Raw genomic sequence first — 17,649 nt, 5'->3', positions numbered from 1 at the left:
AATGCTTTATGACACAGAATGTATCTATTTAATATTTGTTAAAAGGGAATTTTACAGAATTCTTAAACCTTTTTTAACACTTAGGTTCATTTTTTTCCAACCCTATGTTTATACTACACTCTAACCTTGTTAAAAGCCTGGGCATAGTAAAATTAACCTGACTCCAAATATTCAGAATGAATTATCAGTATATGCAAAGTATGACAAGCACACATATGACTAAATACCTGCTCAAGTATAAAGTTTAAATGTTTAAAAACAAAACATTTTAAATATGAGTAAAAGAAGATAATACCAGGTAGTATTCAATTTTCTAAAAAGATATCCTATTTTAATTTCATTATTTTAGTTTAATGACAAGAGTAAAATCAATATACAAGAATTTTATATAGTGAAGTATTATGAAAACTTCTGCTACAGAAGAAATAATAATAATAGTAACAAATTAATTGTTCCAATAATATTGAAGTTGAGAAAGTATCTTTTGCATCAAAAATTTCATTTGAAAATAAAATCTTTTCACTTCTTACTTACAGTTCTTATTTTAATGAAAACTTATGTGAGAGAGCAACACTAAAGTTTAATTTAGATACACTAGTATTCTTTGTGAGTGAAATGAAAATTTATATAATATCATAAGCAGATCTCTCTTTTCCCACTTAGCCGCTGAAACAGCCAAACATCCTAATATTAAAAAACCCTGAATTCACATATTGCAAAGATTAGAGTCAGAAAGTAGACCCTCCCTGATGAGCCGATTTTCATTAAAAGACAACATAAAAACATTATGTCTTAAACCAGTGCCTTAAAATATAAATATGGTGTATTCATTATTGGTCATTTCAGCATCTGATACTTTACACTAGTAAAATTCTTTCATAATTGAAATGTTGCAACCTCAGAAAAGAAGACAGCATTTGGCGATAGTCAGAGAAAGCCTGTAATTCTGGAGTCCAGACCACCGGTTGGCAAGCTATAGTCCACAGGCAAATCATGAGCTAAGAACGGTTTTTACAATTTTCAGTGATTGAAAAGAACAAGAAGAATTTGTGAAATGTAAAACACATGATATTTGAATTCCAGTGTCCATACATAAAGTTTTATTTGAACACAGCTAAACCCATTCATTGACACATTATCTATAGCAGCTTTTGGGCTACAGTAGCAGAGCTAAGGGGCTGTATGGTCTATAAAGCTCAAAATATTTACTATCTGGCCCTTTACAGTAAAGAAGAGTTTGCCAATGTATGGTCTGGATCATAAATTTGCTTAAAGAAAGAGCTGAGCTAAATTGGTTAAATTTCAGAAACTATACAAGTATCTAAAGTGAGAAATATCTTTGAAAAACTCATTTTCACACATATACACACCTATGTGTGAGGGGAACAAAGGAAAAAAACGCACTACTTTAAATATCTAGAAATTTAATTAAAGTATCATCTAGGTTTAGGCCTTGTATAGCAAGGGAAAAAAAAATCTATTCACCTTAACCTATCCTACATATCTATAAACCATTTCTTGATCTTCTCCCTTTCCTTAAGGTTTATTCATGTTCAAATGTGACCTTGGAGACTGATATATTCTAAGGTCTGAAGACTTTTGCACTAGCCATCTAATATAAAATAAAAGCCTATGGGAAAGAATCAGAAGGCAAAATACAATTTGTAAGTGATGAAAATAAAAATTTTTAATTTAAAAAAAAGCCTATAGGAGAGAGAATCCAGTTGCTCATTTATGGTAGTTACAGAAAAATTGAAAACTGATTTTTTTCTTAAAGGAAATGTTTAAAGGAAAAAAAATTGAAAGTGACTTTTTTAAGGAGAGAAAAATCAAAACATAAAACAAATTAAAGAAAATGAGTAAACCTAAGTAACCTAAGTGAACATTATCACATTGTTTTGCATGGGTCCTCGTGTGTGTGTGTGTGTGTGTGTGTGCGTGTATGTCCGTTTATTATTTTTTGTTATTTACTTAAGTTCAAGTTAGTTAACATACAGTGTAGTATTGGTTTTAGGGTTAGAATATAGTGACTCCTCACTTACATACAACACCCAGTGCTCATCCCAACAAGTGTCCTCCTTAATGCCCACCACCCATTTAGCCCATCCCCCCACCCGTCTCCCCTCCAGCAACCCTCAGTTTATCAGGGATCCCCTTAATGCTGTAAATGCATGAATAAATACAAAGGAAGGGGTTTTTTTGGTGTTTTAATTATCCCTCAGAGAGAGGAATAACCTCCTATTTAAGCCTTTTAAAAGACTTAACAGTCATTGAGAGAGCCTAATATGCATTTCAAACCACAAAGTAATGTTTTAGGGAGAAAAATACAACTTGAGACTACCAAAATCAATGCAACATTTGGCTCTTCACAGAGGTTCCCTGACACAATCACTTGCCAAAGTAGAAAATAAATGACAGGAAGTGTCTTGCAGAGCTCCTTCAAAAAGCAATAGAAGAAATGCGAGGGGAGCAAAACTACAAGTGAATTCATAACCCTGAGCATTAATAGCATGTGCATCCCTATAGCTCAGGGTAAAATGTCAAGGGACATTATCACACAAACTTTAAATGTGCTACAGTTTGTAAAACTTAGAGGATTTTGCTCTGTAACAGGGCGGCTCTACTCAAAGTGGCTCTACTAACGACAAAAACACTGAAGTCAAACATGTAAGATAAGAACTTGACGATCAAAACGTTTGAGGGGCGACTGGGTGGCTCATTTGGTTAAACATCTGACTTCAGCTCAGGTCGTGATCTTGGGGTTTGTGAGTTCAAGCCCCGCATCGGGCTCTGTGCTGACAGCTCAGAGCCTGGAGCCTGCTTCAGATTCTGTCTCCTTCTCTCTCTTTACCTCCCCTGCTCATTCTCTGTCTGTCTCTCAAAAATAAAAAAAACGTTAAAAAAAAAAAAAGGTTTTTTTTTTTTAGAAGAAAATGTTCTAAAATTGATTGTGGTGGGGCACCTGGTTGGTTCAGTCAGAAGAGCATGCAACTGTTGATGTCTGGGTTAGGAGTTCAAGCCCCACATTGGGCATAGACCTTACTTACTTATTTACTTACATGCATACATAAAATTGGTTTAGTAATGGTTGCACAACTCTGTGGACGTATTAAAACCACTAAATTGTACACTTTAAATGGGTGAATCACATGGCGTGTGAATCATACTCAATAAAGCGTTTTTTTTTAAAAAGATTGAATAAAATCATTTCATAAAACCTGAAAGTAATATAATGCAATATTTACATATTTCAAACATGCATGTGATTAATTTAAGTAATAGAAATTGACAATGATTTCATTTGACTATTTCATCTACACACCAAAAAGTTTAAAAGAACCAAATTCTGAGAAATCTTTGCAGAGATAATGCAACATTCTCTTATATTCAAACTGCCTCCTATATTTGGAGGGTTACACTGACACTAAATTCATTCTACTTAAAAAAAAAAAAAAAACAGAAAGGGATGTAAAATATTTTGGAGTAATTCAATTAAAACATGGTTAAAACTGTAAAAGTTCTGGGGCTTACATTTCCTTTCCTAAAGAAACCATTTATATAAAACTGCTCAACCTTAAAACAGCAATGAGTAAATGTCACTTTTTATGGCCCCAACCCTCTGGTCATGCTATATTATTTTTTCACTGTTAAAATTCTGTATTTTTTACTAAGTTAAAACCAGATTTACAAAATAATCAGGAAATCACCACAAAGCACATGACAACCTCAATTTTTCCCAGAATCAAAGCCAAGGTGAATAAAGGGCTAAATTATTAATCTCTCTATAGATACACGGTAAACAAGATGATGGAGACAAGTGTTGGGATGTCACGGTAGGTCTTTAACAACCTGCTGTGTGACAGTCTACACTCTTGATTATTCGGTCTACCTCCCTCATAAAATTGCCACGAGGATCAGATGAGAGGAGACAGGAAAAGACTCTGGAAACACTGAAATATGATGAATGTATTTTTTTTCAACTGGGCAAAAGATAAGTCTTCGGAACTCAGGGAAGAAAAACAGGCCACACGTCAACTGTGACCAGATAGGACGCAGACATCCAAACAGCAGCAGGATGCCACGCAGTCCTCCATCACTGGGGCCTGTCAGCTAAAGGTAACCCGGTGGTTTCACGTAGTTTGTTTAGCATTGTTTTAAAACCAGTGTTTTTTAAATTTTTAATTAGCTGTCAATTGTCTTCAAATCCTGAAATTTCTCTTAAAAACCGAGATTCTCTGTTTTCTCTTTAAAAATTCTAAGATCTAAGAATACTGGGCCTACGTGACAATTTCACTGTAGCTGAGTAGTGGCTGCTGTCTGTGGATATGAGATTTTCAAGTTCCTTTTTGGCCCCTTTCTCTGATTTGCAGTATCTGATACATGCAGGCGTGTGAGTGACCACTGCAAACAAAGATTTCCTAGGAAATGGGTCATGGGTTAGGAAAAACCTGCTTCTCTAATTTTCTGGAAACAGTGGGTTTTAGAGTTGAAGTAGGCAACACATTTATCAAGATGTTAGAGAACCTTCGCTTTGGGCTGGTTGAGAAAAGAGGTTCTGTACAAACTGCAGACTGTCACCCTCCCTCCGCAAACACACGTGCACGTGTGCATGTGTGCCCACAGACCAACGTGATGGTGACACTGTTTCTATAAGTTAATAGAAACAAAATATTTGACACAGTTCTCAAAAACTCTCACAGCTATGTAAACGTCAGTGTCATATCATTCCCATTTAATCATCAAACTTGCAAAGCCAAGTATGTCCCTAAATGACGGGCAGCAAAAAACAACAACCAGGGACTTAAGGAAGATTCTTTAAGTGACTTGTCACTAATCTCATTTCAGAAGGAATTAATAGGTTCCCCAATTTTTGACACACTGCAATCACCTGGGATCTTTGAAAAATATTGATACCTGGTTCCCACCTCCAGACATTCTGATTAAATTAACATAGGTGATCAGGACATTGAAATTTTTAAAATCTCCCCTGCGGATTCTAATGTGCAGCAAGTTTGGAAATCACTGAAGTACTAGAAAAAGTATTCTGGCTCTCTAATGTAGAACAAAGTCCTATACATTTCTCATTAGAAGAAAGTACAGAGAGTTCTCAAAGCTCATATGGCAAATGACCAAAGAGTGAAACTGAGGAAAGAAGGTAAGCAAGGGTCACTATCCCTAGCACACAATAAAACAAGCAACACATTTTCAATTCATTTTTGTGGTTCGAACGGTTATCATGCATTAAACTGATCCTAAATTACCTTCAACTGACACTAGAATAAAATCTGTCAAATTTTTCACTGAATTGTTAGAACTTGGAAAAACACAGGCAATAGTATCATTAAACCACAAATATTGACTCTAAGCAATATTCTATTTATAATATCATGCACGAAGCGAGGGACACGATCAAAAAGATTCCTTTATGAAATAAAAATACATCAGGTAATTATGTATCACTCAACCAGTGTTTACCCAGCATCTACCAAATGACAGAGACGGGCACTAAGGATACAGCACCGAACCGAGGAAGAAAACGAAATAACAAATCTACACCCTCACACCGAGGAAGAAAACGAAATAACAAATCTACACCCTCACACAGGCTATACAGATGTAGTGTGGGAGGCGAGAAAAACAAGCAAACAAGTAAACTACACAGAAGAGTCAGGGAGTGCGGGATACAGGAGTCAGCTGACATTTGCAACTATAAAGAAAGAAATCTAGTACGGAGACAGTTGAGAAAAGACTTGAGAGCTCGTAGATGACATATGTAATTAGTACATACTAAAGGCTATAAAATGCATTCACAAAGATAATAATAATGCAGGTACAGTCAAATTGATAAATCTGAAGAGTATCGTACCTCCATGTGGAATCTTAGGGTTCTCAGGGAGTCTTCCTGGGTCAGTTATTGAGGCCCTCACTAAAGCAACCAGACAAAATATGGCAATGCCATAGAATACTTTGAAATAAATAAGAAAGTTAAGTAAGTAAATGAGGCATTTATTCTTCAAAACATTTTATCAAGAAGCATATTTAAACTTTAAATGTGTATTTTCATTAATGCCATCAGGATAATTTTCAAAAACTAAAATGGAAAAGTTAAATGATCCATTTCATTTCATTCATCAAATAATACTGCCACGAGGACTTTCTCAAACGTATTATCTTTAAATATTATTTTGCATAACAACTGACAAACTTGTTATAAATCAGATTTTTTTATTAACAAATTCCTTGTCAATAATGGCATAAATGAATGGGTTCCCTTTTAATTACTACATGTACTATATGTGACAGAATCAAAGCAGCATTTTAAAACCTATCCTACAATTAAACTTTTTCATGCCTCCAACTGGCTAGCTTCAAAATTACCTTGAGTTAGTGACATTCGATTGCTCCTTTCAATAGATCGTAAAATATTTACATAATGTGAAAATAAAGAATCTAGAAATTTTGAGTTTTTAAGAGTAATTAGAAAAATAGCAGTAAGGAAAAATAGATCCATTCATTATAATTCTGCCTTTTAAATGAATAAAAAATAGGCATTTGGCAGAGGTGGGGGCGGGGCTGTGAAGAGAAGGCAATGCACCTGTAACAGGAAACTTGGTCTGAGCGCTAACCTCAGGGCTGACTGCATGGTACCGATCGGTTTTATCCCTTGTACCACAGACAGCGTGTTACCCACAGCACTTGTGAGGTCGAAATGACATAATGTACAAGGTAACTGTAAATGCCATCCACGTACATGTAAAATATATCATTTTCAATCTTATTCTTTTCATCATAAGCAAGCCCGCACTAAATGAACTACAGCAGAAAATCATTATCCAGAAGTTCAAAGCGTTATCATAAACAACATCGTAATAATTTTTTCATCATGAAATTCTCATTTCTGTAATATACACCATCTTCATTCTGAAAACTCCTTCCACATTTGAAATAAGTACATAATAGAAACACATTAAAAATACACAGACACACACAAAATAGCAGTAATGTGCCAGTTTCATTTTAAACAAAATGACCTTCATATGTTTTGCAGAGTTAGATATGGAGATGACCACATTTATCTAACCCTGCAAAACAGAGAAAAGCCAGTCTTTTTAAAACTTCCATAATTTAGTAAATAACATGAATAATACCAATACTAAAAGAAAGGTTATCATAGTGGCACTATACTCCAAATACATTCACAATGAGAAAATTCTTTAATAATATAAAGAAATAAAGATCAGAAACTTACTTATTATTAATATGCCTGGAATATGTCCTTCTTCATAGTGAGGAAAGAGGACAATTTTGGGAATTAAGACAATATTGTATAACCAGACAAAGACAATCAAACCCATGCAGCACCAACCATGTGGGTCAACAACAAAGTGAATCCGGAGACCCATTTTGCAGTCCTACAACTGCCTGCCAACCCACAAGGAAGACGACCCTAAGGAGAGGTAAGAAAGAAAAAAATTACTTATATAGAAAAAATTATTTAACTAAAACAAAACTACATTCCTGGCAACTATAAAATGACGTGGAGTTTTCTTTGCATATTTTTGACAAAATGAAACACACTGGAAAACAGAACTTTCAGGACATTCAAGTTTCATCATAAGTTTCACATAATTTAATTCTGGCTCCCACCATGAACTGCTATCATAGGAGCGTAAACTGGCAATACCTTCTGAAGTTAAACACAAGTCTGTCCCGAACCCCGTAATTCCATAGGTTAACCCAAGACAAATGAGACACAGGTCAAAAGATATGTGCCAGATTTTTTAGAACTTTTAATCGTAACACTAACAGATGCTCACACAAGTCAAAATAGTGGTCATCTTGTAGTGGGAGGGGTGTTTACTAACTAGAAAAGGACATAAGGGAAACTTTGAGGGGCTAGTAATGTTCTGTATCTTGACCTAGGTGGTGCTTCAAGGGTACATACACATGTAAAAATTCACGGAGCTGTACACTTAAGATTTGTGCAATTTAGTTTAAGTCACAATATAACGCTTAAAAAATCATTTTAAAAAATTTTAATGAAAAGCGAAAAGGAATTACAAATTGCCAAAAATATTTAAATTCATGGAACGAAGCCCAACTAATCTTCTTACTATCAACTCAAGAAGACTCCTGTTTAAAATGCTGGCAAGGATGTGGAGAAAGGGGAACCATCTTGCACCACTGGTGGGAACGCAAACTGGTGCAGACACTCTGGGGAACAGTATGGAGGTTCCTCAAAAAGTTAAAAATAGAACTACCCTATGATTCAGCAATTACACTATTTGGTATTTACCTAAAGGATACAAAAATACGAATTCGAAGGGAGTACATGCACCCCAATGTTTATAGCAGCATTATCAACAATAGCCAAACGATGGAGGGAGCCCAAAAATGTCCATCGACTGAAGAACAGATAAAGAACATGTGGTGTACATACATATACAATGGAATATCACTCAGCCATCAAAAAGAATGAAACCTTGCCATTTGCTATGACATGGATAGAGCTAGAGTGTATTCTGTTAAGCGAAATTAAGTTAGTCAGAGAAAGACAAATACCATATGATTTCACTCATATGTGGAATTTAAGAAACAAAACCAAGGAACGTGGGCAGGGGGGTGGGGAAGAGAGAGGGCAACAAACCATAAGAGACTCTTACAGATAGAGAACTGATGGTTGATAAGGGAGATAGGTGGGGGATGGGCTAGAGAGGGGATGGGTATTAAGGGGCACTTGTTGGGATGAGCACTGGGTGTCGTATGTAAGTAATGAACCAGTGAATTCTACTCCTGAAACCAATATTGCACTGTATGTTAACTAACGAGAATTAAGTACAAATTTGAAAAGAAAAAAAAAAAAAAAAAGGAGACCCCCCCTATTTAAATGGGGCTTTTTTCATATGAGTGTTAAAAATATTTATGGTACCAAAAAAGTGATGTAAAATATATCCCTACCTTAGTGGATATAATTTATAAGCTTAAACAATAAATTACTATATAAGGTCAAGGGGGCACCTTTTATAGAAAATACAATGGAATAACACAATAATAACCAGGACAATGTTTCTCAAACCTGTAAACAAACCAGAATCAACTGAGGAGCTTTTTAAAAATACTTATTCACAACCCTCACTCCAGATCTACTGAATCATAATTCCTTATGGAGTAAAGCTCAAAAACCAATAAAAGGGTTTAAAATGCTCCCCAGGTGTCTCTGATAGAGCTGACCGATATCGAGGAACAGCTGATCCAAAAGCTTCCCTAAGACTTCAACGTTAGGGCAAGGAGTTGAACTCAGTTCAACAAATTTATTCACGGAGCCTCCAGTCTATACAAGTTATTATAGATACAGTGATGAACGAGACATTGCCTTTGCTTAAAGAAACCAATAGCCTAGTGGGGGAAAGAATCATAAGATTTAATAGAACATGCTAAGCTCCAGAGATGTGGACAAGATGTCACCAGAGGCATAGAGGATGGAGACTAGGTAAATTAGGGCACGACTTCCTGTAACTGGTAAAATAGGAGTTCAGTTTTAAAAGATGAGTAAATGTTACCCAGGGGTGCCTGGGTGGCTCAGACGGTTGAGCATTTGACTCTTGATTTTGGCTCAGGTCCCGATCTCAGGGTCATGGGATTGAGCCCCTCGTCAGGCTCCACACTAAGTGTGTGGAACCTGCTCGGGCTTCTCTCTCTCTCCCTCTGCCCCCCTTCCATACTTGCTCACTCTCTCGCGTGTGCTCTCTCTCTCAAAAAATTAAGGGGCCCCCAGGTGACTCGGATGAGTGTCTGACTTTGGCTCAGGTCATGATCTCATGGTTTGTGAGTTCAAGCCCCAGGTCGAGCTCACTGCTGTCAGCCTGTCAGTGCAGAGCCCACTTTGGATCCTCTGTCCCCTTCTCTCTCTGCCCATACCTACTTTACACTCTCTCAAAAAATTAATTAAAAATTAAAAAAAAAAGAGAGAGAGAGAGAAGTGACAATACTGCAAACAGAAGGAAGAGCAGGAGGTATAGACGACAAAAATTGTAGGCAGTGTTACAAACTGCCATCACAAATCATAAAGCTCTCAGTGGAGAGCGAGTGATGAGAAGTAAGGGGCTACATCATGGCATAAAGACGCCATGTTACAATGCTGAGACTTCGTTCTTAGGCACTGGAAAGCTACCGAAGCAAGGAAGTTAGCATAATGACATTTATACTTAAAAAAAAAAAAATTATCGACGCTCTAGTGTCGAGGATCAAATTAGAGATCAGTTAGGCTAAGAAAGGGCAAAAGCCAAAATTAGGTTTGGAGAAGAGATCAAGTGAGGAAACAGTTACAACCATCCCAGTAGGTTTTACTAATTGAATGGATATTAGGAGTTACAGAGGAGAGAGTCCAGAATGACTCCCAGATTTTCATCCCTTACTATCATCAGATGAAGAGACTCAGGGTACCACCCCTGTAGAGGTCTTGCCAATGTTCTTTAGGAAAAAAGATTTAGGATTAGCTCATTTTAAAGTAATACCCTGATCCTCTTGTCCTCAGAACATGCAAATACTGGAGCCACAGAAAAAAAGGCAAGAACGCAAATATAACACAACCCAACTGTTTAAATCAGATCTGGTCCTTACGTATGAATTCTAAAATAGGAAAAAGTGTCCAGGCCCTAAAAAAGTAAAAGTTGAACTCCATTACCTTTTAATTAGAAAATTAAGACCTATTGGGATCATTAAAGTGAGAAAAGTCACAGAGTACACTGGGTATCGTCATTTTAAAAACTGAAGGAGCTCAAATACAAATGGTATGCTGTCTACGTAGTTAAAATGGGAAACATTAAAAAGAATGTTTATTTTTAAAGTCTTGCCAACCATCAAGTGCTAAAAGAAATGACAGAAGGCTCTGTTTCTCAACATGCTCAATATTATTAACTTCATGTACCTTCTTTCTTTCTTGCAATGTTTCAGTTCCGTTCGGGACTGGAAAACAGACCATGAATTCCAATAATTACAGAGAACAGGATACTTTCATTACTTATTTCTAAATTTATTAATATTAGAAACGGAAAAGCAGACAAGCCAGCAAAACAACCAGCAGAACTGTTACTCATTCATTTTTTTGAACTGTCTGCAGTCTCCTCTACCAGAAAATAATACATTTTTTCTTGCAAAAGATTTCTCACAGCTGAAAATACTAGATACTGAAAAGTACAGTTAAATGTGTCTTTTCTTCCTGCATGTAAAAGATACAGACAACAAGCTCTAAAAGCATAAGCATCCCCAAGGAAAAGTAAGCCAAGGATAGACAAAGAAAACAATGAATGAGATGGTGAATGTTTTGTTTTTTTTTAAATACCTGATAAGCGAAAATTAGTGCCACAGAAGCCTTACAGCTAGACTGTCCAGAAGCAAACAGCAGTCTTCCCAGAGCTCCAAATCAGGTTACAACCAGAGACACGTAACTGGCAGAGTTGTAGGGTCACTCCACTCGCTTAATATCCACCAGGCGTGGCTTCCGGCTGAACAGAAACTATTACGCATCCTGACCCACAACTGAACTGAACACACTGCTGCTGTTCGGTCTCCAGGGTGGCATTTGTAAAATACTTTCATTAGCTATAGAGATTCGAACATGCTAATTGGTACATTAAATGGTGAGCTCATGACTCGAACTTTGATGTAACTTAGTAGACCTACTGGTACTTCAACATTTTTGAAGATTGCTATCTGGTAACTCGACTTGAGTGCCATGACTAACTTCAATAATGATGTAAATTACTACCGCACAAACTTTTTTAAAAGATATTATAATTCAACTCTAATAAACCAGACTACATAAATATTTACAACACTCAAACCATTCTAGTAGGAAACCACCTTTCTTTTCTTGCCTTTTCAGGCAACTAAATTTTACCATGTATTTTCCTCGGGAAGAATATTCGAGTCACTCGGAAAAGAAAGGGATTTGGAAAACTATTATATGACAGAAAATGATAACATCAAAATGCACATTTCAGAAAATGATAAAAATTGGCCAAAAGTATTTACAGGAAATCTAGAAATGTGAGCTCGAAACTTCCAGTTTTATAGGACTCTCCGCCTCAGCCACTGGTCTTATGACTGTTTGTGAATATGAAAAAAATATTCCTTCTCTCATTCCTCCTATCCGAAATGGCCCCATTATTTTGCTTACTTCTATTTCAATTCAAGTCATAATTCAAGGTCAATTTGAATCTCACTCTCCCTATGAAATTCTTCCTGTCACCTCAGTTCACAGTGATTTTTCTCTTCCAAATGCCAAATAAAAAGCAAGAGTAGTAGACGAAAACAGCAAGTGGTTTTATAATCTCAGAATGAGTAAGACCTTCACAAACAAGACCCGTAAGTGAAGCGTAACCACATGAGGATTAAAATTTGTGAAGCCTAAAACACACCAAAGATGAAGTTAAAAGATACAGCATCCCTTTTAAAGAAACATTACAACAGGGCACCTGGGTGGCTCAGTCAGTTAACTGTCCATCCAACTCTTGGTTTCGGCTCAGGTTATGATCTCACAGTTCAGGAGTTCGAGCCTTGCATGGGGCTCTGCACTGATAGTGCAGAGCCTGCTTGGGATTCTCTCTCTCCCCCTCTCTCTCTCTGCCCCTCCCCTGTTGGTGCCATCTCTCTCTCACTCTCTCAAAATAAATAAATAAACATTAAACAAACAGATTACAACGTATGACTGGTAAGAGGCATATGAAGTAAATACATAGAGAAGCAATTCACAAAGGAAAAAAATTCAGTGGCTCATCATTACTGATGAGGAAAATGTGAAATAACTAGGCCTATTTTTCATCCCTTGTATTTAAAACCTTTTAGAAAGACGGATTATCCAGTCTTGAGAGAGCGTACAGGAGAGGACACTCTCACCCATTGCTGGTATGCATGTAAACTGATACAATCATCTTCAGAGGGCAATTTAGCAGTCTCTATTAAAATGTCAAACTCTTTGACCCAGTAGTTTATTTCTAGTCATAGCTACCAAGGTACTCATCGGAGTGTAGAGGTAGATATACATTCGAGGTGTTGTACACAGTGCCTTTCATAATCGTAAAGATATGGCACAACTTCAATGTTCACGAAGAGGGAGGGGGATGGTCAAATAAGCTATGAGACCTCCAAGGTGTAGACTATTTCCAAGCCACTGCAATTTTAATTTTTTTATGTTTATTTTTGAGAGAGAGAGCGCGAGCAAGGGAGGGGCAGAGAGAAGGGGGGAAAAGAGGATGTGAAGCGGGCTTCTTGCTGACAGCAGAGAGCCTGATGCAGGGCTCAAACTCCCGAACCGTGAGATGGTGACCTGAGCCGAAGTCGGATGCTTAACCGACTGAGCCACCCAGGTACCCCCAAGCTACCACAATTTTATAAGAAAAAAAGAAAGGAGAAAAGGAGGTAGATCTAGATCGGCAGGTGGCTACCCCCACAAAGTGCTGAATGAAAGAATGCAAGTTGTATGAGAAAAGGCTTAACAGTGGTTTCCTGGAGGAGAGGAGGATAATGATAGACAAGAAAAGGCATAAAGGGAACTTTCTGGTTCCCTCACAAAGATCTCTATCTTGCTAGGAGTCTGAGATACACAGGTTATGAATCTGTCAAAAGTCAGCAAACGTACACTTAAGACTGGTGCATTTCATGGTATGTAAATATGCCTTTTAAAAAACCCTATAAACCAATACTGAACTCTAGTTAATGATACGCAGGCTGAAGTATCGGGGAGGGAGGGGAAGAAATGTACTGATATCTGCAATTTACTATGAAACGGAGCCAAAAAAAAATAAAAAAGTGGATTGTCAGATGGACCAAGAGATGGATGAGCATGTGACGAAGCTTAATAAAACATTAGTTATATTATCTAGGTGAGGGATATTCAGATGTTACACTATAAAATTTTTTCAACTCTTGCGTTTAAAATTTTTCAAATGTAAGTGTTACAGGGGAAAGCAAATTACAGAAAAGTTTGTATGGCATTATTGTTTTTTGTCAAAAAAAATATAGGGGTGCCTGGGTGGCTCAGGCAGTTAAGCGTCCAACTCTTCATTCCGGCTCAAGTCATGATCTCACAGTTCATGAGTTTGAGCCCCGCATCGGGCTCTGCGCTGACAGCATGGGGCCCTCTTGGGTCTGTCTCTCTGTCTCTCTCTCAAAATAAATAAACTATTTAAAAAATAACATGTGTGCGTAAGTAAAAAAGTATAGAAGGAAACACATCCACCAACCTGTTAACACGAGTGGTTATCACTGGGCTTACGAAGGACACAGTAGTGAGAAGAAAGCTCTCACTTTCTATGTATGGATTATGGGTTCTTCTAAGTTTGTTAATAAACATATGTACTTATAAATTCTTTTCCACCAACTGAAAAATAAAGAAAGCTGAGGGAGTCTGATTAGACACCACAACCTTATACACAAAATATTTAAGTCTCTCGTTATCACTATATTTATTACCCTTATATTAAATGGTTTTAAAATTAGTATTTTTTTAAATGTAGTGCAGAAGCATCAGCTGCAAGCCATATCAAATTTGTAATTCAGAAAATGTTTCTGAAATTCATATTACGTACAAATTACTTTTCTCATGGAAAAAGAAATTTCTTATTTAAGAAAATGTCTAACTAAAATTTAATATGAAATGTTTTAATTTTTTTTTTCAACGTTTATTTATTTTTGGGACAGAGAGAGACAGAGCATGAACGGGGGAGGGGCAGAGAGAGAGGGAGACACAGAATCGGAAACAGGCTCCAGGCTCCGAGCCATCAGCCCAGAGCCTGACGCGGGGCTCAAACTCACGGACCGCGAGATCGTGACCTGGCTGAAGTCGGACGCTTAACCGACTGCGCCACCCAGGCGCCCCGAATATGAAATGTTTTAAATAAACATAATGTAACTACAGTTATCTTTTTTTAGAAATTTTTTTAGAAATTATTTAATGTATCTAAACATAAGACTTTAAGGATACTAAGACACATAATACAGAAACATATTCCCGCATAAAATTAAATGTAGACTTACCAATTGGAAATTCACCGAGATGTGTTGTAATTTTTCTGGTACTTGCATTTAGAGGTTTTATCTTGATTCATTCTTTTTTTAATTACATCCCAACAAATGGATCTCTCCTCAATAACCGTTCTCCATGAGAATCTATTAATGATTTAACAAATAATGATCTCTCACAAAAGATAAAAATTATAAGCCACTAAAATATTCTGACTGTGAAAATGTCAATTACAAAGGTTTTAAAGTCAGAAATAAGAGAACTCCATTTCACCTGACTTTGTTTTCATTTCCCACCCCATCTCCCCCAAAATCTGCACTTGATTTCCATCATACATGAAAGTTCTCTCTTTTGAAACCACCCAGTTCCCATAAAATCAAATTAGTATCCTGTGTCCAACATTTGGGCTTCATCAAACTCTTGACCACAAAGCACAAAATGACAACAGATTCTGAGATCACGCATGAGACAAGATGCAATGTAATGTCTATCAAGATGTGAGGCTACAACTATCCAATTGCAACTGATTAACATAAAATGAAGAGTTTAAAATAGAAGCAAGTTTTAGTTTAAAATGCTGTAAGGAAAAGTTATCCTCCTATAATGAACCGTTAAGAGAATCAACCATAAAAGTTAGCTTCTATAGTTCAAGCTTAAATAATAATACCGTAGAGAGTTCTAGATAATATACATCTACCAATTCAGTATTTCACTAATTCAATTAACCTCTATTGACTGTACATTATGCCTCTGCACTGGATACAGATAAAAAAGAGATGGGCCCCATCCTCAATGGAGACAGACTAGTAAACAGACAAGATAGATACCATGTAAGACAACATAAGATAGGGGGCAAGAGGGCAAGAATGCATCTCATAGAAGATGGGTATTGGCTCATGGAACTTTTTTCAGTTATGTGAGTATTTATGTGCATACAAGGTGGCAATACAGAATGCATTTCTCATGGTAAGCTGCCATCAGGAAAAGGTTTCTGGAGAGAGTAAACCTGTGAGTTAGCGCGTCAAAGAACGGAGGCTCTTCTGACCACGGGAGCAAAAGAAGCAAAAGTACAAAAGCAGGCAGAGAAAACCCTAGTAAAGTGACATGCCTGGTCATTGCACATGGAAGAATGACGTAAAACATGTTTAACCTTCGGAGCACACTCAACTCCAAGAAATATACTTCATTACAACATCAGTACACACAGAAATATAAATGTTTGCCACTCTGATTATATGAAATACATGACTGAAAAAGTCTATTTAATATACGTGATGTACTCCGCTACTGTTCTTCTATTTTATTCTAGTTCATTTTAAATACATACATAATTCTAGTCACAGCCCACTCAAGTGATTTCATGACCCACAAGAAACGAGTGATCCCAGTGAAAAACACTGTTAAACTATGCCAATGAGTCTGGACTTTGCGCTTGGCAGAGTGGGAAATCACTGTAGGATTTCAGGGAGAAGAATACCATGATGAAGTCTGCACCTTGGAAAGAATAGCCATGCTATGAAGAATGGACTTGGGCGGATGGATAGTGCTCCAAAACTGACTATATAAAATAAGCTACTGGTCACCCAGGTGAGAAATGAGGGTACATGATAAGGCCACAACAGCAGTGACTTAGAAGGGGGGTGCGGAGAGGAGGGGGTGAAGAAGGAACACTTAAGACAGGAGGCATGTGGAAAAGGACAGATTAAGAATTTAACGAGTAAAACTAGGGCACCTGGGTGGCTCAGTCGGCTAAGCAGCCAACTCTTGATCGTGGCTCAGGTCCTGATCCCATGATTCGTGAGATCGAGCCCCGCGTCAGGCTCTGTGCTGACAGAGCAGAGACTGCTTGAGATTCTCTCTCTCCCTCTCTGCCCCTCCCCTGCTCACATGTTCTCTCTCTCTCTCTCTCTCAAAATAAATAAATAAACTTAAAAAAATTTAATAAGTAAAACTGATAGAACTTGGTGATCAATTGGAATCAAAGGGCAGGTTGTAGGATGGCTCCCAAGTTTTCCGCTTAGGGACTATGTAAAGGGTGGTACCATTCTCCAAGACAGGAAATAAACAAGTTACAAGTTTGTTAAGCATACTGCTTACCAAAGCAAAAGGAAACTGTTACATACTGAGGATGTGAAAAATACACCAAAATCATTATCATTTCCATTCCCTGTATAGATTTTTGTAACTGTATTTTCTCCCAGCATCAATTACTCTGTGGTCCGTGATTGTCAGATTGTCGAATATAATTTGTTTCTACTCTAACTTTCTGAACTAAGCTAAGAATGGTTTCCTTGCCTGCACCTTTGATTTTTAGAGACAAAATATGGAATGACAAAGTAGGGGAGCTGCTACTCTAAGAGCAAATGAACGTATTCATCTTCCTCTAGAAAATAATCTCACACAGAATTAAATGTGGTACAACAAAATATTCTGAAACATGGCCTAAGTCAACAATGCTGCTATGGCTCGGATTCCAGGGTGGCTTCCTAATGTTTCAGCAAAACAGTACTTCCTGTCAGTATTATTAGGTAATAGCACAAGTCAACCGTCTATGAGTCAAACCGCAGTCATTCACTGGCTTAGACTCCAGGACACCTCCTACATTTACAGTTATTACAGCCACCCTG

General features: G+C 37.1%; 1 protein-coding gene across 8 annotated transcripts in view; it reads right to left on the bottom strand.

Moving 5' to 3' along the window:
- ZDHHC21 (zinc finger DHHC-type palmitoyltransferase 21) overlaps positions 1-17,649 on the bottom strand; it is a 69,381-nt gene that overhangs the window by 46,136 nt on the left and 5,596 nt on the right. For 3 of the 8 annotated variants that reach the window (XM_053205090.1, XM_027047225.2, XM_053205089.1), the window contains 4 exons: positions 15,037-15,168; positions 14,244-14,380; positions 7,250-7,447; positions 5,867-5,965 (listed from right to left, as the gene is read on the bottom strand). In XM_053205090.1, coding sequence (XP_053061065.1) covers positions 5,867-5,965; positions 7,250-7,403 — 253 coding nt within the window. In that variant the 5' untranslated portion in view covers positions 7,404-7,447; positions 14,244-14,380; positions 15,037-15,168. Of the gene's footprint in view, positions 1-5,866; positions 5,966-7,249; positions 7,448-11,341; positions 14,187-14,243; positions 14,398-15,036; positions 15,169-17,649 lie in introns of those variants that run through there. The other 5 variants (XM_027047226.2, XM_027047227.2, XM_027047228.2 and 2 more) reach the window with 5 other exon arrangements.

Source organism: Acinonyx jubatus, chromosome D4 (assembly GCF_027475565.1).
Source record: "Acinonyx jubatus isolate Ajub_Pintada_27869175 chromosome D4, VMU_Ajub_asm_v1.0, whole genome shotgun sequence".
NCBI lineage: Eukaryota > Metazoa > Chordata > Mammalia > Carnivora > Felidae > Acinonyx > Acinonyx jubatus.
Note: the sequence above shows the minus strand (reverse complement) of the source record. Positions and strands in the feature narration are given on the sequence as shown.